This window comes from Amphibalanus amphitrite, unplaced genomic scaffold (genome assembly GCF_019059575.1).
Source record: "Amphibalanus amphitrite isolate SeventyFive unplaced genomic scaffold, NRLGWU_Aamphi_draft 000303F_arrow, whole genome shotgun sequence".
Lineage (NCBI taxonomy): Eukaryota > Metazoa > Arthropoda > Thecostraca > Balanomorpha > Balanidae > Amphibalanus > Amphibalanus amphitrite.
Window position 1 is genome coordinate 367,043 of NW_024881798.1, and position 25,940 is coordinate 392,982.

The 25,940-nt window shown below is 52.7% G+C and overlaps 2 protein-coding genes across 7 annotated transcripts in view; one reads left to right on the plus strand and one right to left on the minus strand.

Annotated features, from left to right (window-relative positions):
- Positions 1-25,940, plus strand: part of LOC122387941 (RNA exonuclease 1 homolog) — a 95,635-nt gene that overhangs the window by 60,585 nt on the left and 9,110 nt on the right. For all 5 annotated transcript variants that reach the window (XM_043378639.1, XM_043378636.1, XM_043378635.1 and 2 more), the window contains one exon: positions 13,758-13,924. In XM_043378639.1, coding sequence (XP_043234574.1) covers positions 13,758-13,924 — 167 coding nt within the window. The remainder of the gene's footprint in view (positions 1-13,757; positions 13,925-25,940) is intronic.
- On the minus strand, positions 166-4,137 carry LOC122387945 (mucin-5AC-like). 2 transcript variants are annotated; one of them, XM_043378653.1, is made up of 4 exons: positions 3,950-4,137; positions 1,819-1,981; positions 1,512-1,592; positions 166-1,233 (listed from the first exon to the last, which is right to left on the minus strand). In XM_043378653.1, exons 1-4 carry the CDS (start codon positions 4,013-4,015, stop codon positions 395-397), a joined length of 1,149 nt encoding a protein of 382 aa, XP_043234588.1. In that variant the 5' UTR covers positions 4,016-4,137; the 3' UTR covers positions 166-394. The 2 variants fall into 2 exon arrangements, with proteins under 2 accessions (XP_043234588.1, XP_043234587.1); XM_043378652.1 differs by lacking the exon at positions 3,950-4,137 and having other exon boundaries at positions 1,819-2,195.

Below are 25,940 nucleotides of genomic sequence, written 5' to 3' on the forward strand. Positions count from 1 at the left end.
TTGTAAGGTATTTGCGATTGACAGTGTGTTTATGTTTGACCTTTGAGTGAAACTTCTGTACCTACCATGTGTAATGGTTAGGTGTTCGTTTACAATTCATGTGACATACGATTCAGTCCAAGCCAGAACCATGAAGAGGAAGCTTGAAACTAATTACTTCTTAAAACGGTTTATTTCCTTCACAAGAAAGGAATAATATATTTGAGGCGTATTTTATTCACGTGACTGTCAAACCGAACTAATTAAGTTAACTTTTTCCTTAAAAACAAAACAAACAAATTTAGCCAGAGTCGCCACCAACTTCGACAGCTCCGGCTCCGCCTCCATCTCCGGGCAAAAGATGCCGGCTCCGGCGGCTCCGGATCCAGCTCTAGCTGCGGTTCCGCAGCCCTGCTCATAGCACATATGTCAGGGTTGGTGTGGGAGTTCCTCCCTGCAGCATGTCCTCCAGGATCTGTAAGCTGAGGTAGGTGCGGAGCAGGGTCACCTCCTCCGGCGTCCGTCTGAAGAGTGGCGTTGAGCGGATGAGCTGGAGGCGCGCTTCAATCTCATCGCGGTTTCTCTCCGATGCCTGGGACGCTCTAGTCGAGAGGGCCACGTCAGCTGACGAGGCCTCGCCGGTCGAGAGAGCCGTGGCGCTCTCCTGGGACGCTCCAGTCGAGAGGGCCACGTCAGCTGACGAGGCCTCGCCGGTCGAGAGAGCCGTGGCGCTCTCCTGGGACGCTCTAGTCGAGAGGGCTGCGTCAGCTGACGAGGCCTCGCCGGTCAAGAGAGCCGTGACGCTCTCCTGGGACGCTCCAGTCGGGAGGGCTGGGTCAGCTGACGAGGCCTTGCCGGTCGAGAGAGCCGTGGCGCTCCCCTGGGAGTGGGACGGAACAGTCGAAGGGGCTGCGTCAGCTGACGAGGCCTTGCCGGACGAGAGAGCCATGGCGCTTTCCTGGGGCGGACCAGTCGAAGGGGTTGTTGCGTTTGACGAGCCTGCCCTGGTCGAGGGGACGGTCGAGAGGACCGTGGTGGTTATCGTGGTCGCATTGGTCGCCGGAGACTGGGCGAGCGGCGTGCCCAGCCCTATCAACCGACCGTCTTCTGTAGTGAAGTAGATACTGGGTGCTGATGACGTTTCTCCCGCGGTTGTCAGTGCGGTTTCTGGGCCGGCTTCTTGCTGATTCGTCATCATCTGGCCCCAGGTAATCCCGCCAGGAACCTTAAACGACGTCAGGTAGTTGTCTCTGCCTGCCGGAGTGAAAAAAAAAACAAAGGGATGTAAGAGACAGCGGATCTTGGCGCCCTTTTGCCTCACGCTTACGATGTTAATCCCTTGGGTCTGGGAAGGGGTGCCGTCCCAAAGGTTTTCTTTTTTTTGTCACGATAGCTTCTAACACACTAACACAGGAGAAAAAGAGCTTAGCTCGGACATGTCTGATCTTTTGTTTAAGCCCTCCAAAGACAATGCATAAAAAATATTTAACACTACTATGTACCGTTACATCTGAAGGCTGAAAGTAACATACCCACGCAATCCATGACGGTATCGTCGAGCTGGGTCCAGACCACTGCACCTGCCCCCGACTGGTTCTTTTGCTGGAATTTTTCTGCAACAGAGGTAAGTGTACGGCGTGAATATTTGCTCTGTGGGGGATATCAACCAAAACATGTGCGGCTCGGTTCGTCAAAAGCTGTTTCTAAAGAGCTAACGCCTTAAAAAAATTGAAGTCTGCGTATATGATATAAGGTGCGTTATTTGGTTAAATGCCATTGTGCTAGCACTGCAGTGTGCTTAATTGCGGTGTCGTAGTGGTGGTAACAATGGTTACTCACTTTTTGTCCGGTCTTGGGTGTTTTTTATAACACCCTGCAGCATGCTTTGCGTCGATGTTGCGTCATTTATCAGGCCAAGTTGAATGGCTCGCTCGCGTATGCGACCCCATTCTTGAAGCCTACGCGAGCGGGCATTGGGGCCCTTAAACTCTCCATAAAGTGTCTGGAAAAGGAGAACGTTGACACACTTTATTTCCATATCTGTTGGGTGGGTAATCAGGCAAAACTCAGCAGATACAGCCGGCATCATAAGTACCTACTCCGCCTCCCGAGATTCACCATTGCAAATGATTTGTCTACTTTGTAGGAGAACAAGCAAATTGTAATGCTCGAAGGATACTAAAAGTTAGCCTTAAACTGCACAACGTGGTCGATGAGTTTGTAATCCAAGAATCTATTGGCATCGGAATAACTTTTCCTCCAATGTTTCCTCTAATGACAACGCAATGTTGTCGCTCCCTCGGCCTAGAGAAGTTTAAAAATGACAAACTTTAATGGTAACATTTATCATAATAAAAATGTTACGGGCGCAGAAGCCTGCGAAGAAGTGATATTCGAGGACTCTTTGAAAATGACGAACATTTTTTGACGAACATTTGTAAACCTTCCGATTTAGAACCTCCGAAGGTTCTAATTTCGTCTCTGATCCACCCGCGTCCATCTCTGACTCCCCCCTCCACATCTTGCGTCTTTCGTGTTTGTATTATATGAATTCCTGTGTGCTGCAATGTAACCGGACTCGTGATGACGATAATCTTTCAGCTCTATATTTGCGTATAGAGTTCAGACTACAATTTGCGTATCGATACTACAATTTGCGTATCGATGTCGGAAAATTGAGATTTGGAAAAGTAGCTTTTCCAAGTAAATAAGCATCCTGACTTGGGCATTGCAGCTGGCCTCAAAAGCTGTATTTTGATGATATTTCGACGACGCATAATTTAAGAATAGTAATTACGATTTGTGTGTAGGTATAATATGCATCCTTCACGGCAGAGAGTCGTGAAGGATGCACGGCTAAATCGTGTTCCCGGCTGTGGCGGGAAGCCGTCGCGCGTCGGCGCGCGGGCGCGGGCAGAGCGCGTGGAAGACAGAGGTGTCTTACATATTCATAACTAGCTATCTGTTTCTCGGACATTCATAGCCCATTTCGTCTCAAGACTCAAGGCCCTCTTCACCTTAGCAGGGGGGGGGAAAAAGTGCCATCTTTTGCAGGGACCGAGCCCGTGTCGCGTTGACCACATTTAGCCATTTTGTCCCAGTTTTGCATTTCATTTTTAACGCGTTAAGTCTATCAAGCGAATTCAAATTTGCGAAAATCTATTCCATTTCCGGCCACATACTACGCACTATCCAGACGGACGAATGCACTATAAAAGGTATAGACGCATATGGTGATGGTGCCTACCAGAGCTGCGGTGTAAGTCGGAGTCGGAGTCGGGCGGAGTCGACAGTTCTGATCGGAGTCTGAGTCGGGATACGTTTGGAAAAACTGGAGCCGGAGTCACAAGAAATCCAGCGACTCCACAAACCTAGCAAGGCTTTGGAGTCGGCGTCTGTCTGAGTTGGAGTCGGTCGGAGTTGACAATGCCACCCGGAGTCGAAATCGGAGCTTTTAAAGCTGGAGTCGGAGTCTGAGTCACCGAAAACTAATCGACTTCGCATCTCTGGTAGGTACCAGAGTCTACTACCTATATAAAATTAGCCATGAGGCTGCTTGAAATTTGTGTCTAGTACGTATGCATAACTATGTAGAATTGCATGCTCTTTTTTAATAGTGACGGTACACTACATAGGAACTGGAACCATTTAATTCAATTGCCCACATTAAATGCCTCCCCCGAACAAAGAAAAAATTAAGGAATTGTTTAATTTTATCTGAGCTTGGATACCTAGGTACACATCATATCATCAAGCACGTTTAGGAACACAGGGATTGTTGCAATGTTACAGCTCCACCCGTGATGTTGCCAAGGATGCTAATGGTGCATTGTAATTTACAAAATTATGCCTACCCTCTAAATATGCGAAGATCACGGCATCGAAATTATCGCAAAATAAATTAGCTAGAGCCTCGTCAAAAATGCTATATAAACGCGACTCCTATCTTGGATAGCGCAGTCGCACTTACCTTGCGTTCATCACGGATGAGCTGAAACAGTTCAAGCTTTTTCTGTTCCGCAATTATTCGCTTCATCTCCGCTTGCACTTATCTTTTGCTCGTTCGATTGAGAATTAATAGTTAAGAATTATCATATGAATACCAAGGGACGCGAAGGATGAGTAGTTTTGAAACAAGCGGTCAGATACGCCACTTTGTTGCCATGGCAACGTCAACCACATTATAATTCAATTTACTCAATCTTTTCATTGAATAAAGATATATATGTATTCGAAATAATTATTGGAAGCTAGTAAAGGTTGAAAATACGTTTTAACAAAACAATTTTTTTTCTTTTCCGTTCGTTTTCTAGCACCTTTTTCCTGCCCAGGCCGCCGAACATCCAATCCTAAAAACGCGAGTTGTCAAATTTACCTGGACAGGTAGGTAGAATGGTGCAAGAGAAGTTGCCGCCGCAGGTAGTTTTACTAGGTAGGTATTTTGCTGATTCTACCTAGCTAGGTAGTTTGGTGCAAGAGGCCTCAGGTCTACCGGGTTAAGCACCTACGTCACTGCAGGGTATGATATGAAATCACCCCACCTGCATGTTCTGCTGATTACAAAGTTGCATGCTGTTCCTTTAGTTCACAATATTTAACAGCGGTATAAAGGTCAGTAACATTAGCCTTGTGCAGTTTACATGATTAAGTGTTGTCACATGTAATCTGCTGCTCCCGATGTAATGAGTCTGTCCTGTCTCACCTCATTCCACTTCACTTCGCTTCACCTCACTTCACCCCACATCAGCTGGCGACACACCGCAGCCATACACGCTATTTGCGTTGACGACAATTAGCAAACACATCACGCCTTCCTTTCACACCTTTGGCAGTGCAACATTCAGTGTTCCATGTCAAGTGCAGAATGTGTGGGACACTTTCGACATAGACACAAGTCAAAGGGGTTTCATATTCATATGGTGACACGCCTGTATCTTTAGGCTCAACAGTCCTGATAATGCAACGCAGACATTGTTGACATATTCGTTGTTGCATCTATTTAGTGACACCCCGCGTGTCATAGCTGTATGTGTTTAGGTTACCTCCGGACTGACCGCCATCTGGAGCTGGCACACCTGACCCCAATCCTAGACTAAGCGGTCCGTTCTTTTGCTATCTTTGTTATTCGTTTTTCTTGCAATCATAACGTGTATCAGCTTAGTGTTCGCCACAGTTAACCGATTCTCGATCACGACATGAGCGCATGAATGTTTGGAGCATGCAGAATGTCCGTGTTTATTGCTGGTTTACGACGAGCCGATCTCGGCGGGCCACTCAGAGCCGATGCTGCCCTGTTCTCGGTACTCTGTGGGATTGGGCTCGGTGAACCGGGCTCCGGCGCTGACCGTCGTGCAGGGCGTTGACCCCGCTCGTGCCGGGCTGACCGTGGTGGTTCCAGGGTTAGGGGGTGCTCTGCGCCGTGTTGTGGCGGAGCGGAGCCCTTAACACGCTGCAGAGCGAGATTTGGTGCGCCGCTCCCAGCCCGTTTGGTGCCAGAACAGAGGCGATTCGGGGCAGGGTTACTGCGGTCAGCGGTGTACTTTGACCTTTAACCGTAACAAACCCAAGTGGGAGGCCTTAAAACCCCGCACGGTTCAGAAGTTGGTGCCAAATCTTGATCCAGGCAGAGAGTTTGAGTGTAAATAAGACGACATCTCTATGCCTTGCCCTCACTCTCCTCTGACTCAGTCAGTAACCTCATTATAAGCCATATCTCAGCCACAGGGTCCACCTCTTTCGAACACCTCTCTCGCCTCTGTGCAGCCCAGACCAGCCACACGATGCACCCAGGGACGGACAAAGACGCCACCGTGCCTGGTCGTACTGGGCCCGGGCCAAGTTCACCCCACCGACCCCCTCCGCCCTGGAGCGGTGACCTTGACTGGTGCGCCCCTCGGGACCGTGATCGAGACGGACTGCTGCCGTGATGGGACCCGGCCGGGTCAGAGGGGTACGGGGCACTGCGCATCGGTCTGCGACCGTGTTTCTTAGTTGCGGGGGGGGGGCGCGGGTACAAGTAACTATTTAATTGCATAAACGATTTTACCTAGCAATTAAATTGACGTAACATTTATGGTCAACGAAATTGGCAGCATCATTTCCAGTGGTTCAGAGCAGCTGTAACAGTTTGTAACCCCCAGTGGTATATCGACGTTTGTTTCTTGCCCTTTCCTGTGCTAACGGTGTGTTATTGTCCTAGGGAAGTTCGTTATTACCAGCTGTTTCGATTACCAAAACACAAGTAGTTCAAACTCGAGTGTGGAAAAGTTTGTGCCGTATATCTGTCGTTTGTTGACATTGTTCGCCCCGTTCAACAACTTTTGACTATCTGAGACTTGCCCTTTGCCTAAAAATACGAGTTGCGTAACCGGAGTATGTTTTGCTAAAAAAAAACTGCTTTGATCTGCGCCTGGATAGTCTCAGTTTTCTTTCAAGTAATTTCTGTACAGTATCTTACATACTTCCAGCTATCGCAAGGAATCTGGCTCAATTTTTTTTTTTTTTTTTAATAAGCGATGTTTGTTAATGCGTTCATCGTATCTTGTTACGGCTGATGCTGCAGAGCAATAAAGTGAACTAGTTAAAAACTAGTAGGCTTTGATGTTATGCCGCTAAGTAGCCTCCAGTCTCAGTAGCCACTATTTACCTTCTGCAACATCTGAGCTACGCCACAACTAATGCCGGTCAGAAGCGCTGCTCGACTCCGTCTGCGGCGCAGATCGGTCAGTGACCACTGACCGACGGCCAACGGACCGACCCGCCGCCGGCCTTTCGATGGACCGATGCACATGACACGTGCACAGTCAAGGTCACCGAGTGCACGAGCACGGCGACCCTTGGGGATGAAGTCGATCAGCTGACGTTTCACGTAATGTCTGTTATTGATCAACTGCAATGACCCCCTGATAGTTGTGGGCCGTAGAGTTAAGCACTCATCAGTGTTTTTGTTCGGGATTAGCATACCCCCATGCTTGCTCATATATCAATCAGCACAAAGCGAACGAGGCTACTAAGCTGTGAACAAACTTATATCGCTTGAAATGGCCATTAAAGTGATAATTTACTCGAAAAATTAGCATTGTCTTCTGTCATATTTCATTTGCACTTCTCTCTCGCTCTGATTGAGAAACTCAAACGAGGTTTACTTGAGCAACCATAACGGCACATGTGTAAACGAATTCAGATGAATCGTCGGCCGGCCTTAGCTGTTCTTTTCTCCTTTTTCCCTTTCACCTCTGCAAGACAGTGGGGGATTTGGAGCGTCCGATCCTGTCGCAACAGTAGTACCAGTGAACCAGTTCCATCAGCCCGTGACCAACCGGTAACCGCGGCTCGATCGCCACACCACGGTTGCAGGGCTTCTTCGTCGGCGCTTCAATCGTAACCTGACCGCGTAGCCGATGCGCCCGTAAATTTCCTCTCAGTGTTTGAAATGTAATTACCTGGGAGCGTGGGACGGATTTGATGAATTTCACCAGATGAAGTGAGAGGAGGAGAAACAGAGACAGGCATATTGACCTATCGGACACACGCGCAATGCGCATCCGAGCGTTGCTTGGATCGCTATTCAAAATGCACACCGTGACACTGTATCTATTGTTTACTACCCTCAGAGTCCCTTATTACCTGTGTCACCTCCCTCTCTCACCGCCCTCCGCTCTCCTTGGGTTCCACTCCTGTTTACCTACTCCACATTTGAATATTTTATCGTCGACGTCTGGGCCGCTCCAGTTACTGTGTCCTCAGTCCTCCAGTCCGCATACAGCCATTCTTCGCTGGTTCTTAGTACCGTAAGGTGGGGCTATTTGAGACAGTGGGGCTATTTGAGACAGTATTTAGAATTGTTATAAAATAAAAACCGTTTGAAATTTATGCTTAATTTTTGCTCAGGCGATTTACCGCTCGATTCCACACCTTCCTGAGCAAAAACATCGCATAAAATTCAAACGCTCTTCATTTTATAGCCATTTTAAAAACTGTCTCAAATAGCCCAACTGTCTCAAATAGCCCCACTTTACGGTACCAAGTATGTTAGCCGCTGATCAACTTCGGTCGTCTGCGCCTTCGCCCCCGTTCGATCCAGCCTGTTCCCCGTAGCATCTCCGCCTCTCGTTCCCCTCATCCAGCTGCTAAATCCCTGGAACAGTTCCCTACATACACATACACACTCGCCCCTCCCCCATACACACACGACCATGCGTTCGCCCGTTCGATCGTCGGACCCGCATGAGTACACCCGCTTAGCGACGCTCTGAGTCACCGTTCGGGTCACGCTCAGAGAGAGAGAGGGACCGCTCCACGGAAGCTCCGACCGACGAAACGCCGGCCCCGGGCAGCTGAGTCACCTTCCGCCGATCGGCGACTGCCCAAACGGCGTCCCGGATACCCACCGGAGAGGGTCGCGGCTCTGACGAAAGAGTTCCGTAATCACCTCCGGAAGGCGGTCGATTGGTCGGCGGGGATTTCTTGGTGAATTGGTGAGCAGGTTAGTCATGAAGTGGGTTAGGTTCCTGTTGTCACAGTTACTTGGTCATTGGACTGAACACCTGTGCGCGATGACAAAGCTGGTGGTGACATTTCCGGCCGAAACCAACGAAGTCACATCCGACCGACGGACGAAACCCAACGTCGTTAGACGTTCGTTTCTGAGTTCCGTGTTCATTGCTATGCCCGGTAGTCAGTATTCGATGCTCGTCATTCGGTAATCGATTATATAGCAAGGACTGTTGGGTGACCTCGCTGAGTGCCTGCGCCCTGCAGGCCGTTTGACCTCGACCCGTCGGCTCGTGCAGGCCGTCCTGTCCCAGTCTGACATGCCTGCCGCTCTGGCATATTGGTACTGGGGACGACCTCGCTCTCCCCTCCGGCTGTGTGGCCTTGACCCGGTCTGTTGCTAACGAACGCTAACCCCCGCCCTGACCCCATGCGACCTTTCCCAATGACTAGCTACCTGTCATAACCCTGGCCGACCCCCTAGCCCGCTCCATGTTCCTTCCCCCATTTTCACACAGACTGTATCACTCTGTGTTGCTGGGCTGCCAACATACCCTGATCCTACACACCTGTCACTCTCTGCCCGTGCCACCATTCTCCCTGACCCAGTCGCCGATTCGGGCGGCCCAGCATCTCGTGTTTCCCCACCCCGTTTTGACCCGTTCCGTCTATTGTCTCTCTGTCTCCGCCCATTGTCTCCCTGTCTCCGTGTCTCCGCCTTCGTTCGTGCACTGTCGGCTTGCTGCCTGTCGCTAGCCGCCGGAAGAGTTGAGCCACGGCCATGGGAGTTGGACGAGGCCGGCCCAGTCACGGCCGGGCGGCAGTGTCCCTGTCCGCAGTCTGAGCTTTTCGCTATGGTGGGAGCACAGCTGGGTCCAGAACAGGGACATAGGCACTGTCTCTGTCTGCAGTTACAGCATGTCGCCATGGTGGGAGCGCTGTGGGTCCAGAGTGGGTGGACAAGGGGCAGAAGCACCGCCCCTTTGTGCAGTCATAGATTTTCGGCATGGTGGGAACGCTTCTGGGCTGAGGACAGGGTCAGCACAGCAGCACAATCCCTGTATGCAGTAAGAACATGTCACCTTGTCCAGAGTGGCGTGGGGAGTTGGGGACCGTGTAAGACGTTTAGTGGCGTTCTGTCAGTCGGCCAAGTATTAGAAAGTAAAATGTTTTTCGCTGCAGGGTAATTGATGTGAAGGCTACATAGAGAACGAGTTCTGTTTTTCACATTTCAAACAGTTTTACTAGTAAGGACGCTGTTGTTGAAGTCAATAAAACCTGACTATCACGCCATAAACGATTATGTAATATGGTGAATTCCGCTTGATCGCCCTAATATGCGAAATTCCGCCGGTTAATCTGCGATGCGTGTAGAACAGGTAATTTTCCTTGCTGTCTGAAGTCGGGAGATTCCATCAATATAATCCTGCAGTTGTACATCATTTTATATATTTCATCATTTTATATATTTTATGAATTCAATCTACGAACGCGGCGGCATTCGATGAGTTACCAAGTTTGGCGAAACACAATGATGCATCTGTCTCCGTCACCAGAGAGACCTGCCACTGGAGGGTTGACCTCGCCGCGAAATACGCTGGAACGTCGCCGGAATCATAGGATTGGGGTCATTGGCCACCGGTACGGATGACACGGTACTTTTCCGTGTTTTATTTCGGAGAGCTGGTTTTTGGAGGTGGATTACTGTCCACGAGACGGCCAATGGTACCAGTACCTGGATCTCGAGTGCATCATACATGCTGTGGAGTTGAATACGGCTTCCTGGTATCAGCCGTCTTACCTCGTTGAAGTCGTGAGATAGCATCAGTGCCGGCGTTTGAAGGTCCGTGGTCCTGCCGAATCTGTCACTCGATCTAATGCCTGTCGCCGTCTGGTCCGTTTTCCGCTGACATATAGAGCCTTGTTTGACAGCTGACTGGTTTCCGATAGATTTAACTAACGTGCAATGTGACGGAAAGTATGTCAATGTTGTCATCCAGGTTTTATCCTAATTCAACACCCCAGTTGTTGGAAGTTCACACCTTCCCTTTTGGATATCAGTGTTTTCGGTGGGCAAGACGCATCCAATTCGTTTGATTTTGGTATCGGTGTTATTTTCGACTGCATTAACTCTGACAACCCGATGATTGCCCTATGCTATTTTGCAAGCGATGCGAAGTAGAGTCTAGATCAATGTGATGTAAGAATTGCGTAGGTGATTGATATTTCCAGCTGATCTGTTGTAAAAATAAACCATTACCGCACTCCGATAACTGATCGATCGACCTCGGCTCGCTATCTGTGATTGTTGGACTGACTTTGTGAGGGCCTCCGTTCTGTTAATGATTTGTTTTTGCTTATTATTTTATCGTTGCACGCATTGGCTGAAGATGATTTAGTAAACGTTTGCTCCCTCATTGCCGCACAGCCAGTCCGGTTGGCCTTGTGCGTTGTAGCTCTCTATGTGATCGATATTTTCCAACCTCCCTATTTTCGCTCTACATAGTCTCTCTCTGTTTGACCTGTCCGGTTTCCCTTATCCCCATACCACCGGTGTGCTTGTGTCATCAGCCCGGTGTGGGGTGACGATGGTCTCATCTGGGCCGGTTTTTATGGCTGCTGACGGTGCTCTCTGCTGGGGCCAGGAGCAGTTTTAGCGGCGTGCCAGAGCGTGTTTTGTTCCTCGGCGACACGTGTTCGAACACGTGCCGCTCGAATTGGTGCGTTGGCCCGCGTGGCGGCCGGCGCAGGTACGGCATGCTCCGCCCGCAGTCGCAGTGGATGTTTTTGCGTCGTAAAATCACTCTGCTCATGTAGGATTTAGTTTTTGTCTGCTGGGAGGTATCAGACTTGTGCCTGACTGTGCTGCTCACCTCACCGTCTTTATATTGTTCCGTTCGTTCTCATTATTCTAATCTTTATCATCTTTGTTGCTCGTTCCCATCATTCGTGACCTGCGTTTACTGCCCACAAGTCCGGTGCATACCCGTTAGCTGTATGTAAAAAGCTCACCGTTTCTCGGCCTGCTGTTCGGCTGACCACGACGCGTGGCGGCTGTTCAAAGGTTTGTTTTCCAGCTCTCCGTGCGGTCGAGTCAGATGTGCGCGGCGCACAATGGCCACAAGCTATCTACTTGTTATCTGGTCCCGGCGAATGGGGCCGAGGTGGCCGGCGGCGGAATCTCTATCACAGACGCACCGACCATTTGTGCACTCTGGACTCACCTTGGGGCACCGGAGCCAACACAAACACGACCTTGATATTGCTAAAAACATTGCGCAGAAAACTGCGTGCTGATTCGGCGAGCGGTGCGGGTCAGTGGCCGTCCAAGCTGCCGGCGCCGGCGCTTCTATGTAGTTCGCTACGCTACTGTGTGTAACGGGCGGCACCTTTGTCTTGGTAAAACTCATCGGGAGAGAGTTCCAGTTTTGCCAGCATGGTGACGGCCTGGTGATATTTTCACTGTTTGGAAAGCACGGTATTGGATTTTTGAGAGGTGCTTTGTTTTATACAACTGCGCGACTGTTACGGCCAGAGCACGACTTTCTCTCGATTCTCACGTCGCTGGAAGTCGTGGTGGAGAACGTTAACGCTGCATCGTAACAAAGAAATTAAATCATGGGAACTGGGGAATGGGACTCTGACAGCCTTTTCCTAGCAGTCGTGTTTTCTCAGCACAGAGTAGGGTCCGCTCTACCAGCCCGATTCTAAGGACCTGTGGTAACAGTTGTTTGTGCAATACCGTCGCTACCGTTTTTACTTCTTATCGCTACGCATTATATTCGTTATGCGTCATCTAATCGACAACATGCAGCGTAACGCTATATCACATTATCTTTGTCAAGCTACTGCGTATTGATGTTGGACCTGTCGAGGGCATGATGCTGCGTCTTGCTGTTTTACGTGATATGACGCACCGGTTGAAGTGTGGTATCTTCAGTTGTGACTGTTAGTGTTAACGTTAAAATGAGGCAATGGTTAGATATCATTGGTGACGGTGAGCATTATAGAATCATTACAAAAGTCCTTCCAGTGTTAGCTGTAAAGATCCGTAAAATCTCTGAGTTTCTGAGCTCTCTTCTGTGGCGTATTTAGCAGCCGGTACCCAGCCGCTGTGGCGAACATTGTTGGGCGGCTGGCAGTCACCTGGGCTGAACTTTCAACACGGAAGCGGCACCAACGTTACGGACGTGCCCCGTGATTATATACACGACTAGAGAGTGAGATTGTGCCGCTGATAGGGCAGTCGGAGCGGCGAACTGGCCATCTGATTATATCGCATCTCTCACAGCCGCGCTGGCCCGCGGAGAGATGTCGGGCGGACTGGCGGCTGGCACAGCATCAGCCCTTCATCCCTTCTCTTTTCTGGTTCGTCCTAACCCTCTGGACCCTGATTCCCAGTTTGTTTGGCCTGCATTCTAGGCGCGTTGACCTGGAGAAAGCCGAGTCCTTTCCTGTTCCGGTGCGGCCCCGTCTTCCATTGGCACGGTTTCCGTGACGGCCATTGTGCCCGGTGTTTTGTGCCGTCACTCACGCTGCATTGTATGTGTTCTGTTTCGGCTGCTGCCTGCCTTGTTTGTCGGTGATGTAATTTGCCTAGCATTGTTGACGAATGACCAAGCGCCGGGTGGTGCGCTGACCATTTCCGACTATCCATTGCTCGTGGTGCCGACGCCGGACGTTGACCATTGCCCATGTCCCGAGGCGGCGCCGCCGGGCCGTTCTTGGGTTCAGTGGCCCGCTTTTCGGCACTGCGTGCGTCACACAAAGACCCCACCTCCTTCTGGTGGTGCTCGGGACCCGGTTTTTAGCGTTAACTCCGGGCCGGCCCGGCGCGTCACGGCACAAGGTCAGCCGAGCGCGCCAGCACGGCCCACACTCGACGATCCACCGAATCCCTGAGTCTTTGTGGGACGGCCGGCGCGTGGCGACGCCAGCGCCCCTGGCGGCGACTCGCGGCGGCACCGACTGGCCCTCGTACGAGGCTCCGCGCTCATTCAGTGAGCTTGGAGGAGACGGCGGGATAGCTGGTGGCGGCTGGCGCTGAGCTTCCAGACTCGAGCTGTGGACCCGAGCTGCGAACTCGAGTGGTGAACTGACGCGTGTGTAGCGTGGACGGACTAAGGTGAACTGATTGGCGCGGCGAATGAGACAGGTTCGGACAAGTACAGTGACTGACTCGCGGCGAAGGACTAGCGGAGCGGCGGCGAACTCTGAGAGTGTGTATCGCGGCGACTGACTGACGATGCTGTGTGAGCCTCTAGTAATGGTGAACTCGTTGACAGAGCGGCGCCGGGTGGCGCACGTGCCCAATGTCGGCGCGCTGCTGAAGCCGCCGGTGGCCAGCCCGGCGGCTACCCCGGCCACCTCCAGTGCCAGCCCGGCCAAAACGGTGACGCCTGCCCAGACGGCGCCCCGCGGAGGCAAACGGCTGGCCCACACACCCACCACGGTGAGTACTCGATGGTTTCGGGTGGTTCGGGATGGGATCAGAGGCTGGGGAGCTCAGGGGTAGAAGGGGGCGGCTTGAGCACTGGTAATGTTAAGCTCACATGCGGTGCACGCCTCAGCAGTCAGCACTAGCCTCCCCCCTCGCCTCCTGTCGTCACTCGTCACCGATTGTTTTGGTTTCGGTCAGCACCCTCCCCACGGGGGCCATTGTTTGGCCCCCGACGTTTGTCAAATGATGTGTTGTTTTGGTTTGGCGATGTGCTGGTAACCAATAGCGACACGTTTTGGCACGTCTCCTACGTTACAGAACGTTCCCTGTTCAGTCACGTTGTCCCAAATGTATTGTAGTATTTTTTTTTTGTGTGTGTTTTGATCCACCTCCCTCCATCTTCCCTTACGGTTTCTTATGGTTGGTCGATACCACGTGGTGGTCTGATTGTTATCAGTGTCGTGTTTGAGTTCCGGCCGTGGCCTCTTGATTACTATTCAGTTTCCGCTGTCCACTATAGGCTAGGACTCTAGCACTGGTCGATGCGGGAGATTAACATACAAGACCGCCAGTGTTGTTCGACCCGCGGTGCCGCCCACCGCCCCCGGCTCGGTGCGTAGTACCGCCCTGCCCCGTCTGTGGTACCGCCCACCGCCCCCGCCCCTCGGTCCGTAGTACCGCTCCCTCGGTACGTACTTAGTACTACCCCCGCCCCGTCCGTATAGTACCCTCCCCCCTCGTCCGTTGTACCGGCCCGCCCCGCCCCGCCCCTCCCTACCCGTACTACCACCCAGCACGCCCACCGCGCTGGGGTCCTACGCTAACGGTTTGTTTTGGTTCCGTCACCAGTCAGCGTGCACCACGCTCGATCCACGTGAGAGTGGCGCGCGGACGGCGTGCCTGACACGATGACAGGGCCACAAATGTCACCGGCGCAGGTGCAGCCAGTACGGCTGAATTGTCGCTCTCTTTCATCCCCGGCTTCCTGTACATTATCATAATCACGTCTCCCTCTTCTAACGATCCTGGTTTTGTCAAAATCGTTATACATATAATGTAGCTATGTACACCTTTTTACGGCCAAATATAGAAATAGTGCACACAGTTCAGAAATAGTGCAACCATTTCGACAGTTCGGCATAGTGCACCGCTTCTTAGGCCGAGTGCATGAAATTCAGTAATAGTGCACACGGCTCCGAAACAGTGCAAGCAATTTAAAAGAGAATGCATTCATTTTCAGTAGTTGCGATTTCAGTTTCGCCAGAGTGCATTGCTTCGTCATATGCATTGGTATTCGGCGTACCGCAAAGCAATTTAGTTAACCTTCAAGCGAATTCGGTGCCCCATCTAGAAAATATTTTTGACAACGCTCTTGGTGTTCATCAAGTGTAGCGTGGTGCCATTCAAACAAGCTGCTAATGAAATTTTACTAAATTATTGAAATTTTAATGCTAATAAAAATTAACGAGATTTTAATGAATGTAATGAAAAGGCCCAATTTAGGCGGCAGTGCACACATTTCAAAAATAGTGCAGGCGATTTCGACAGCACGGCATAGTGCATTGATATATTGAATCGCGGCGCGATATTCGCCATATTGCAGCCATTTCGTCATAGTGCAGGTTTAAAGTGACCCAGGTTCAGGCATATTAGACATATCGCACATTATTCGTCAGATCGTTTCAATTTCGGGGTCCCGCATGTAATTTAGGCACTGTTCAGTAACACGGCATTGCATAAATAAGTAATAACAATTTTTATTTGACATTTCACGCTACCTGAGCCTCCAATGACACTCTTAGTCAGTCAGCAACGCAAAAAAGTCAAGTAGCCAGCTGCACTGCTCTGGATGCAAAAGGTAAAGGGTATTTAATGTTTCATCTGGGTGCCTTAGCTTCAATCATATAAGACATAGTGCACATAATTCGTCGGGTGCTTATATATTCGGCATGAGCAATATTTTTTTCGGCTTTGTTCAATCAAATTCGCCATGATGCTGAAAGGCGATAACAAGAATCCATAGCATTTCTGATCTTTTTGAACCAGCAACGAAGTTACGCACCCGATTCAGAAGCCCTGAATGCCACGTGACCGCCACTCGACCGTGTCACCGAGTTCTTAGAGCGAGACTAATGATAAGTTAATTCCTGAGAGCTGAAACTGCATTTGAGCAGGTTTTTGACCAAGATTCATGCTACTCTTGACAGGCAGATAGGGGCTTTCAAAAATATTTTCCCAATCCAGCAGCGAATTCACTTGAACATCGCCTAAATCGCTTTGCTGGACGCCGACTATCAGGCCACATGACGAAACCGTGCACTATGACGAAATTGAACCTACGGCTCATTGAATTTGAACGCACCATCTTCTAAATTGATTGCTCTTCATTTGAAACGTGTGCACTATTACCGAATATCATGCACTTGGCCGAACTAGAGGTGCACTATGCCGAACTGTCGAAATCGGTTGCACTATTATACTGAACTGTGTGTACTATTTCTATATTTGGCCGTAAAAAGGTGTAGCGCATTTCACGTTCACGTGACATCCCACATTCTTCATTAGCTCCAGAGCTTTGCTGAGGGCTTAAGTTTCGTAGGAAGGTGAGATTTGTTTACATAATCGCTTATTTATACCGTGCTGGATTTATTTGATCGTTGCCGTAAGCACATGCCGTATGTCGAAATTGAATTAACCTGACGAATTATTATTTGCACTAAGTCCAATATGTCTGAACCTGGGCCACTTTTAACTGCACTATGACGGAGTGGGGTGCACAATGACGAATATCGTGCCGCAATTCAATATATGAAGGCACTATGCCGAACCATCGAAATCACCTGCACTATTAATGAAATGTGTGCACTTCCGCCTAAATTGGGCGTAAAAAGGTGTATAATCCTAGCTTTAAATAATGTACCAACGTATTCACACTGGTATTGCGGCACCGCACCTGCCGTATCCCAATCTCTACGGTCGGTAGATTAGCCTCCTCTCTCTATGGCACGCTGGCCTCTTGTGTAACAGCGGCGGTCGGTTTCACACCGTGCTCCGGCTCTGGGAGCTGGGGTCTCTGCAATGGGTGCTACGCACGGCACCGGGCAAACGATGCTGACTATGTAGAATGGGGGCTGATGAAATTGGCGGTGGCTGGGGACGGGCGGTTCAGGGTGTGATTTGGTGGGAGCGGGGTCGTGGGAAGGGCTGATGAGTGCGAGGGGACGATAGGATACTGTAGGTTAGGGTCAGCAGACAGAGCGTAGCAGACTTTTGGGGCTGGTTTTGGTAGGCAGTTTGGCGTTGCCCGTGACGCTCCTGCCCCGTACCTGACGTCGATGTTTACGGAAGTACCGTCACGTGGCTGCCTGGTAGGCATGATTGCTCTGCTGATTCGGGGTCTCCTGTGCAGCGGGGTAGGTCGTGCTCTAGGAAGTCCGTGCCTCAAGCGGTTTTCACGAGTTTGGTTGGATGTGGGTTGGCTAGAAGTTAAGGTACCGCGCACGTTGAGAGCAATGCGTAGTTTGTGGAAAATCAGCCACTGGATGACGAAGTTTTGATGTTTCGTCATATTCTCCCCGTAAATGTTTCGTCGTAGGTATTAATGTGAACACTGGTTCAGAGTATCCATCACTCGTTGCTGGTGATTTCCATCAACATCTCTCAGACACTGCGTTACCGGCGGCTATTCCTTACACAGGTGTAATGGCTCCCATCCTCCCCGACGCTCCTTTGTGTCATTCCTGTGGTCGGCTGTGCATTGTGCACTCTGCACTGTGCAGGTGGCTCGTCAGGTGGGAGCCCTCCACAGTGGCGTCTGCTGCTGGGTAGGCCCGTCCTCAGTTCCCTGCAGCGGCGGTGACGTGTCAGTACGTAACGCGACATGATGAAACGGTGTGACACGGGCCCGTCAGCCCTCCGCCGATGCCGAGAGATGGGCCTCAGGCCTCTGCTGCTGCTCTGTTTATGTTGGAGTCTCTACTGAACTCCTTTATCACCCCGTCACCCGTGCCCCGACTCACTCGCTCTCACTGTGCCGTGTGCTACTGCTGGTCTCCCCACCATCGTACCTGGTATATGTTCCATTATATGACGTTTTAAGCGTCTACCGTGGGGAGACCGCAGCGCAGCGCTGGCGGCGGGTGGTCTAAAAACCGCCGGCCGATTTATGTGAGACAGGCGCGGCCGGCCCTGGGTGGCGGACTGAGCTGGGAATAGTGTCACCTGAACTCTCCGTCGACCGGTGAAGGCCGTCCACCGGCGGCTGATAGAGCGCCGTGTGTGCACCGCAGTCGGCGGCTCGGGCGGCGCCTCCTCTGCCGGGGACGACGACCCGCCGCGAACAAAGGTCACGGTCGTCCTTTGTGTGGTGTGCAGGTGATGGTGGGCTACCGACCAATGTGAACCTGCCCTGCAGACTGTGCAGTGAGCACCCATGTCCTCTGAAGGTCTGAGGGGTACCACCAAAGCCGGGTGACCGACCCTACACCTGTTGACTCGCATTCCGTTCTGGTCCTGGTTGCTTTCATCCCCGCCTGGTTTTGTCCCTTGGTGCTCGTCCCGGACCGGCGCCACATGCCGGCGGGACCACGGGAATGTGGTACCGGACGCGACCGGTCGGTATGTGGCTCACACAGTGCCGGTGAGGGCTGCCCTAACCCATCCTGGCGGCGGGGTGCCGACTGAGTCAGACCCCGTGCTCGCGGCGTCATCCGGCCCGCTGACGGCTCACCGCGCGGCGCTTTCCACCACCTGTGAGCGGCCACGTGTCGAACTGCGTGTCACAGCTCCGCCGTGGGGCCCGACGGGCTGACTCAGGGGGCGGGACACCGCGCCGGGAGGGGAGGGGCGTTAGTCAGCCGCTCGATACCGATTCCACGCACGCTACTACTAGAGGTGGCAAAAGATGAAAATTTTGGGAACCAGACTCGAACCAGACCCGGCTGGACATTTCTGGACCCAGTCGGACCCGGTCTTAGTTGGAATCGGAACCAGTTGGACCCGTTCCCTAAAAGTCGATTAATACAAACTACTTGAAGGTATCATTAGTTGCATCATGTAAAACAGCTTATTTACCACTGGGAATACTCATGAGCTACTGTGTGCAAAGAAACATTCACTTCATTCACTTTATATTTTGCAATAATGTGTAGTGTGCAAGATGTATAGCTTATGGTAGGACCCGGTTGGACCCGTCAGAAAATTTCAAGGAACCGGTCTGGACCCATATGGGTCCAGACTGGTTCTTTGGACCGGGTCCTCGGGTCCACATTTTGCCACCTCTAGGTAGCACATCGCGTGGCCTGACGACCGCCGTGCCACAGCCCTGGGACAAAACCCGTCATCGGGAGAATCCCGGAAAGGGACACGTCATCAGCCGACCTGAGAGATCTCTCGGAAGTCGGAAGGCACACTGAGTCGAATCGAACGGTCATGGGTGCTCGCGGAATGAGCCGATGTGCGGTGACGCGGCACATGTCGGCGGGGGCCAGTTTAAAGGTCCCAAGGTCGCGGCGGGCAGCTGGGCGGAAACCGAGAGTACTACGGGCGGCGCGGGGAAGGACCGGGTGAGCGATAGATGATTGCGAGGAGAATGTCACCGATATTGCTGCTTCCGAGGGTACGGACTATGTAGACTGAGAACATTGGTCGGTCAGGTCGAGAGTTAGTCTTGTCTTCAACAGTTCCCGGCAACCGTTCATATCATGTGCCACGTCGCTGCCGGCCCCTCTCCCTCCCTCTCTCTTTCCTCTCTTTCCTCGCTCTCTCCCGTTCTTCCCTGAATCGAGCCTGATAAATTTGCCGTTATCCTATGTCTGGCGCCGTATTGGCGATGACAGTCGGTCACTCGCCACAGCCGCTGACCACCGACCGCTCTCTTATCTCCCTCCTCTCTCCTCTCTCCTATCAGCTCGTCATTGGCTCTGTTTTGTCGCCGTTCTCCGAACTGGCGCTGCGCAGTTGGGCCATCGTCGATCTGACGACTATTTGTGCCGAGAGGACGGTCTTGTTCGGATGATACGATTCGGCCGATAGAACCAAGGACCTATCCCATCGCTGTCGCCTCTGATGTTGGCGCTACTGGCAAGACTTGTTTTGGGGCCCTTCTCCCCCTCACCTTTCCCCTGCCAGAGAGCGGTAACATTGACTGACTGCGGTCAGCCGAGCCGTCCGCTGCCGACCGACAGCCCTCTCGCTCTCCCTGACCGCTCGACCAACCGGCTGACTCATCTGAAGGCCCACTGTGACGTCAACAACATTGGGTGTGACGTCACCGACGTCAACAATGACGTATTGGACTGGCCGGCGCGCCACGGCGTTTTCGAAGACGTGGCAGCTCGGTGACGGTGGGTTTGGGGTCAGGCGAGCCGCGGGCCGGGACGGGGTCGCACGGCGGAGACGCCTGCTGGGAAGGCCAGAGGAGCTCCTGGAAAGAGTTGAAGAGATTTTCCACCGCATTATGGAGGTCACCGACTGAAACGAGTTCGTCGAATCGGAGCGTGGTATAGTACGTGGTGGCGTGTGGCGGTTCGGGGTCGGGGTTGAAGGTCACGGTCGGACGACGGGCGGCGGAGCGTGCACTGCCGCCGGCGGGGGTGCGGGGCGCCGCGCTATCAGCCGCAGGCACCCGCCGCCCTGTCGCGACTCGGCACTATCGCAGCTGGACTACAGAACATCAACGACCAGACACCAGGACAGGCCGGGCTTTTGTACCAGGATTTATATTTTGAAAATCGTCAGCAGCATGAAAACAAGCTTAGTGGCGCGAGTAACTAGAAAAGCGATCTAAAGCAGGCTGATCGTTCTCTTGGTCATCTAGCGAATTCCGCTGTGTTCGATGTAATGCACGATGTGTCCCTGTTGACCTCACGTTAAGCCTCCTGCGCATCCCGTCCCGTCTGTCAGGGCCTCTCGTCCTGCCGTCCGCCACCGGGGCCATGGCCGGCCAGGTGTAACGGCCGCTGACCGGCCGATGGCTCGGCGACCTGACCTCGGTACGGCCGCCCGCTCCGTGAGGCCGGCCGGGAGAGAGCTGGCGAGTCGAGCTGCTGAGATACCGCAGTCCGTTGACTCTGTGGGCTCGTCTGCCGCTCGCCGCTCACCATTGAAGGTCGCCTCCCAGCGTGGGTGGGACCTCAGCAGTCTGCACTGCGCGCCACTTCTCCGCTCGCCTATTGGCGGGCTACACAGGGCTGGCCTTGAAGAGCGCGCCATATCGTCCCTCGAAAAGCGCGCCAGAGCGGCCGCCACGTGCCTGGGGCGGCCCACGCGGTTTGACTCATACCTGATACCTTCGATCGCCGCCTTGTTCTGTTACCACTGCAGCAGGTGGCCGTGATGTTGGACCCTCTGCTAGGTGGGGCGGCACCGCTGCCTGCTCGGCAGCAGACAGGTGTGACGGTGGTACGGTGTTGCCAGGCACGCTCCCCAAAGTGCCCTTGGCGGCGAGCGGAAACGGTTGACAGTAACTGAGGGTGGTGGCGAGAGACGGTGACCGGTGAGGGTGACTGGGCGAGGGAGGATGGCCGGCAGCACGTGGGAGTTGGAGAGGAGCTCACCTCGCCTTGGAGAGGCTCCAGAAGACAGCCGAGTGCGCCGCTCTTCTCCGTGGAACTCTGATTGACTGTGACGAGCTCTAACCACATCACATGTCCCAGAGCGAGCTTTGAGTTCGCTTTGAGGTCCTGTTGGCATCCCGTTCTACTGAGTCGTTTCTTGACGGCGGTTGCTTGCTGCTGTATTGTTGTTGCCCAGTTCTGATTGGCTTTATTGGAATTTACCGCCGATGCTGTCAGTCCATGAAAGTGGTGGTCATGTCTGACCAATGTTGAAATGAAACTGTTTTACTTGTAAAATCATTGTCGGGACTGGAAGTTAATCACATTCACTTTTGTCTCCTTTCATTGTGTCCTTGCTGACAACCGATTATGTTTCATTCATTTTATCTCCAAGTCTACAAGAATGTCTGCTTTCACTCCAAGAATAGCTGCCTCTCTCCCTGTCCACCTGACCTCCACTGATTAACACCCGGGTCGCTGCTCTCCGCTGCCCGGTCCCTCGGTGTCAGGCGCGGCCTTGGTGCGCGAGTGGGCGGCGGTGAGCTCCTGTCAGCCCAGCGTGCGTGGAGCAGGGCGGTAGTGGGGCCGTTGAACCCGGCTGGCAGCTGCAGGGCGTTGCAGCAGCTCACGTGCTCAGCTGTCACGGCGGGTAAATGTGACGTCGCGACGGGGACAGTGCCTAGCTGGTTCTCCCTCCCCTCCCGTTCTCTCCTGTCACGCGGCATTGCCGGCTGTGGTCAGGGAGGGGTGTGGTGTGTTTACACTGCACACGTGCCCAGTGGCCATTATCCGAGACCAGTCGCTGGAGGTGCCGTGAAGCTGAACTTTGCCCACTGGCATACTATGGTGGAGAAACTTTTGGTAGAGGTTATGTGTTGCTAATGCGGTTGCGGCTGAATGTTGTTGATAGATGACAGTGGGCTCGTGTTAGGAGTACGCACGATATCCGAGTATTCGTGTTTTCATGATGTGCGCATCATTCCGATTACTTATCGGTGGCTGATGACAACATCCTCGTGAAACATGGTCCCTGATAGTGAATTTTAACCCTATTAGTGGCAGGGGGGGGTTGTTTTTATCCACCCCTCAGGTTTTTCGGGAATATCTCCGAAACCGCTGAAGCTACGATGCTGAAATTTTCTGACTTTTCCTAGAACTAAATTGGGCACAATCCCTGAAAATTTCAAGTTCATAACTTTACCAGGGGCGGCTCCAGAGCACTGGGAATTGGGAGTCCTATTCGTGAGGCGAGTCATTTGGGCGAAGATCACGATGCTGCACCAGTTTTACGAACAGTGAATGAGAGGTATCATGTGATAACATATACAAAGTTATTGTGCATCCTCTTTTGACACGTTTTTGCTATAATAGGCGGATCCAGGCGTCCAAAAAGGGGGGTTATTTTTTACCTCCCAACATAGGTGCCCTGACACCGCCTATGCATGACCAATACAATTTTAGTCGTTCTCTCATAAGAAAATTGTAACATAACAAGACCATTGCCACCCTTTTTAGAAACAGTACCAACAAAAACCTTATTTACTATACTTTTTGTGTACCCCCAATCTCAATGATCTGTATCCGCCTATGATTTTTGAAAATGCATATTTTTAGGATCCATGTGAATTCCTGGTTCATTCTCTATCGATCGGCAAAAGTTGCGTTAAGATTGGTTCAGAAACCTGGCCGTGATAAACAGTCTAAAATGTATCTGCAATTTGCCCGTTTTTACCCCCCTCTACCCCCCTATTGACATTTTTTAGTTTTATTTTTTTTAGAAATGTAGATCTCGTTGAGCCAAATCGAATGCCGTTTGAATTTTGAAAATCGGCCGGTTAGATCTCGAGATATCAAGGGGGGGTCGTAAACAGCCCCCCCCTGCCACTAATATGGGGTAGCCAGGAGCCTGCCACTAATAGGGTTAAGGAATCGTAGGTACAGGAAACTATTTGTCTAACATCCGCTAAAGGAAGTGAATAATGGGGATAAAGATATTGTTGATTGTAGGCTTACATGGCCGTATTGTCTCACTACGAGGAAGGTAGAGTCCGTCCGGAAATGTCATTACCTACATTTTACAAATTTACGGAAAGCCATCGAGGTGTAAACAACCTTTTTCACATTTCATTCGACAAGTAACGATCACCTTCACACATCTAGCACAAGAGGCGAGCGAGGCAAAGTACGCGATATCTGGTGTCGTGGCCTCGAGATAAAACCGTCAAATGTCCACAAAGCCTGAGCGGTGCGTTGTAAGACTTCGCTGTCGCGGCTTACAGCACCTCGACGATATCGACGATACCCCCCCTCCCCTCCCCGACACACACGCATATGTCGGTCGTTGGTGTACTGTGTGCGGGTCGCTGCGGTTTTTGGTGCGGTCGAGTCGCTGCGGCTGCGGTCGGTCTGTCCGCCGTCGTGCCTGGAATAGCTGGGTGGGTCACGTTGGTTGGCCCCTGGCCGACTGGGCCGCCGCCCCACACAGCGGGACGACGGGACGGTTGAGGCGGCGCACGTGCTGCCGCCGACACGGGCCGTGACCGGGAGGGTCACGTGGCATCACGTGCCGTGACGGAACGTTGTGTCCTGTCCTGTCGCAGACCGTCATGACAGAAGGGTTAGGAAAGGCAGGTCTGTGTCGGTGGCTGCCCGCTGCTCCCGGCGCTATCAGCAGAATGAGATGTGTTTTGCGGAGAATCCACTCCACGGCCAGCTGTGTCGAGGCCTCCGTTCGATCGCCGCCTGTTCTATGCCATCGTCACAGCTGTGTTGTTACTCAGTGTTGTGACGACACAGGCAGCAATGAGTACTACGCATGTGGCGCTACTGGCCTCCGACTCAGATTCACTGTTTGGGTTTGGTGGTCTGACATTGGGGTGGGCGCCGCTCCGTCGTCTGACGTGGACTGTGAACTTATCGTGTGGAATGACCGGGGTGGTTTAAAAAGAACCCATCTGTGGTGGATATAGCCGTAACCTTTCAGGCGGTTTTAGCTATGGACTTGGGAATGGCTGTCGACACGGTAGTTTTAAGAGCCGCCGGTATTGTGCTGCTATGGCGTCAGAGAGGTCACATGATGGTACTCGCGTCTGGGTTTGGGACGGCGGGGTGCAGTGGGGCTCCCACTCCTGTCCTAGTTCCCCCGGGGACCGACACCGCAGACAGGTCTATTATATCTGTGACTATCCTTGGTCCCCCCCCCCCTCCCTCACGTCTTGGCAGCCTGACCCTTACCGGCGGCTGTCTGCTGTCTCAGGCCTGCCTGCATTGCCATATCACCCCGTATCTCAGAGCATGTCTAACGCCCGTCCTCCCAGCGTCGCTGTCCGATGTATGTACCGCGCTGACCAGCCGCTCACCTGGCGGCGCTGCGCAGAGCCAAACACAGCCGGTCGCTATCGGAGGTCACTGGCCGCTCCAGGCCGACGAGCAGAGCTCCGGCGCTGCTGGCAGAGCGGCTGCCAAGGCTCGGGCGGCCGGCGAGCGGCAGCTGGCGCCGTGACGCGGCACCTTCCTGGCCCCCCGGACTGCCATCGGTACAGGGTGGGGTGACCGGCCGGAGCAATGGCCTAGGAATCCCGGGAGCGGTCCGCTTGCTCGTGATGGTACTGCGATCGGAACACATGGAACTCACAGTGCTACATAAACGTTGGCTTTCAAATATCCGGAGGCTTTGTCAAAGTTCGGCACTGGATTGTTCAAGTGTAAGCCGCAAAGTTTGCTGGGAGGAAGACCAAGTCCGCTGAATAAGCGGCGTTTCGACCGCAGCTGAGATGGAGGCTGTTGTTTACCTCTGGTTGGCTGAGCTGCGCCACTCACCCGATCCGGGCCGACCCCAAGGTCACGTGGGCCGGCGGCTGGCACGTGACTGGGATCCACAACGTAGTCGGACTTCCTGTTAGTGTGGCTCCAACACCACGGGCTCGGGCGACGCGGGATGTTTGCTGTCAGTCATTACGAACCCGGCACGTGTGTTAAATACCATGGGCAGCGCGGTGTTGAGATCCGGGATCGGCCCGCTGCGGATACTGTATTTCCCGGTGGGGAGAGCCTGCGGCGGTGGAATATGTTCCACCTGTCCGCCCCCGCACACCAGTGGAGACCCGTCCCCGGTCCCAGGAAATCGGCCACCAGCGCCGGAACTCACCGAGTAGCGGTGAAAGGCGCCGAGCGGCGGCCGACATAGCGGCTCTGTGACGCGGCGCCGTCATTTGCAACATCACGCAGCCTGCCGCGCGGCCGGGGGCGGCGCCGCTTCCTCCTGTTTCCCACGGAGTGAGGACAGCGCAGCGCGGCGCCGTCTCGTCTTTGTTTGCAATTGCAGTGTGTCGTGCTGGTGGAGAAAGCGCCGCTCTTGCAAAAACGGTCGCCTGTGACGCCGGCGCTCGGGCGTGGTTATATTCACTAATTACTAATCCTGTCAACGGCTGAAATTCGGCGGCGCACGCAGCTCTCTATGTCCTTTGTCCCGG

What these genes read in the sequence shown, in the direction of transcription:
- LOC122387945 (XM_043378652.1), bottom strand. Translation starts at nt 2,068, where the DNA reads ATGATGCCGGCTGTATCTGCTGAGTTTTGCCTGATTACCCACCCAACA. An exon ending in CACCCAAGACCGGACAAAAA is followed by an intron (nt 1,593 to 1,818) that starts GTGAGTAACCAT and finishes CCTCTGTTGCAG; the next exon opens with AAAAATTCCAGCAAAAGAAC. An exon ending in TACCGTCATGGATTGCGTGG is followed by an intron (nt 1,234 to 1,511) that starts GTATGTTACTTT and finishes TCACTCCGGCAG; the next exon opens with GCAGAGACAACTACCTGACG.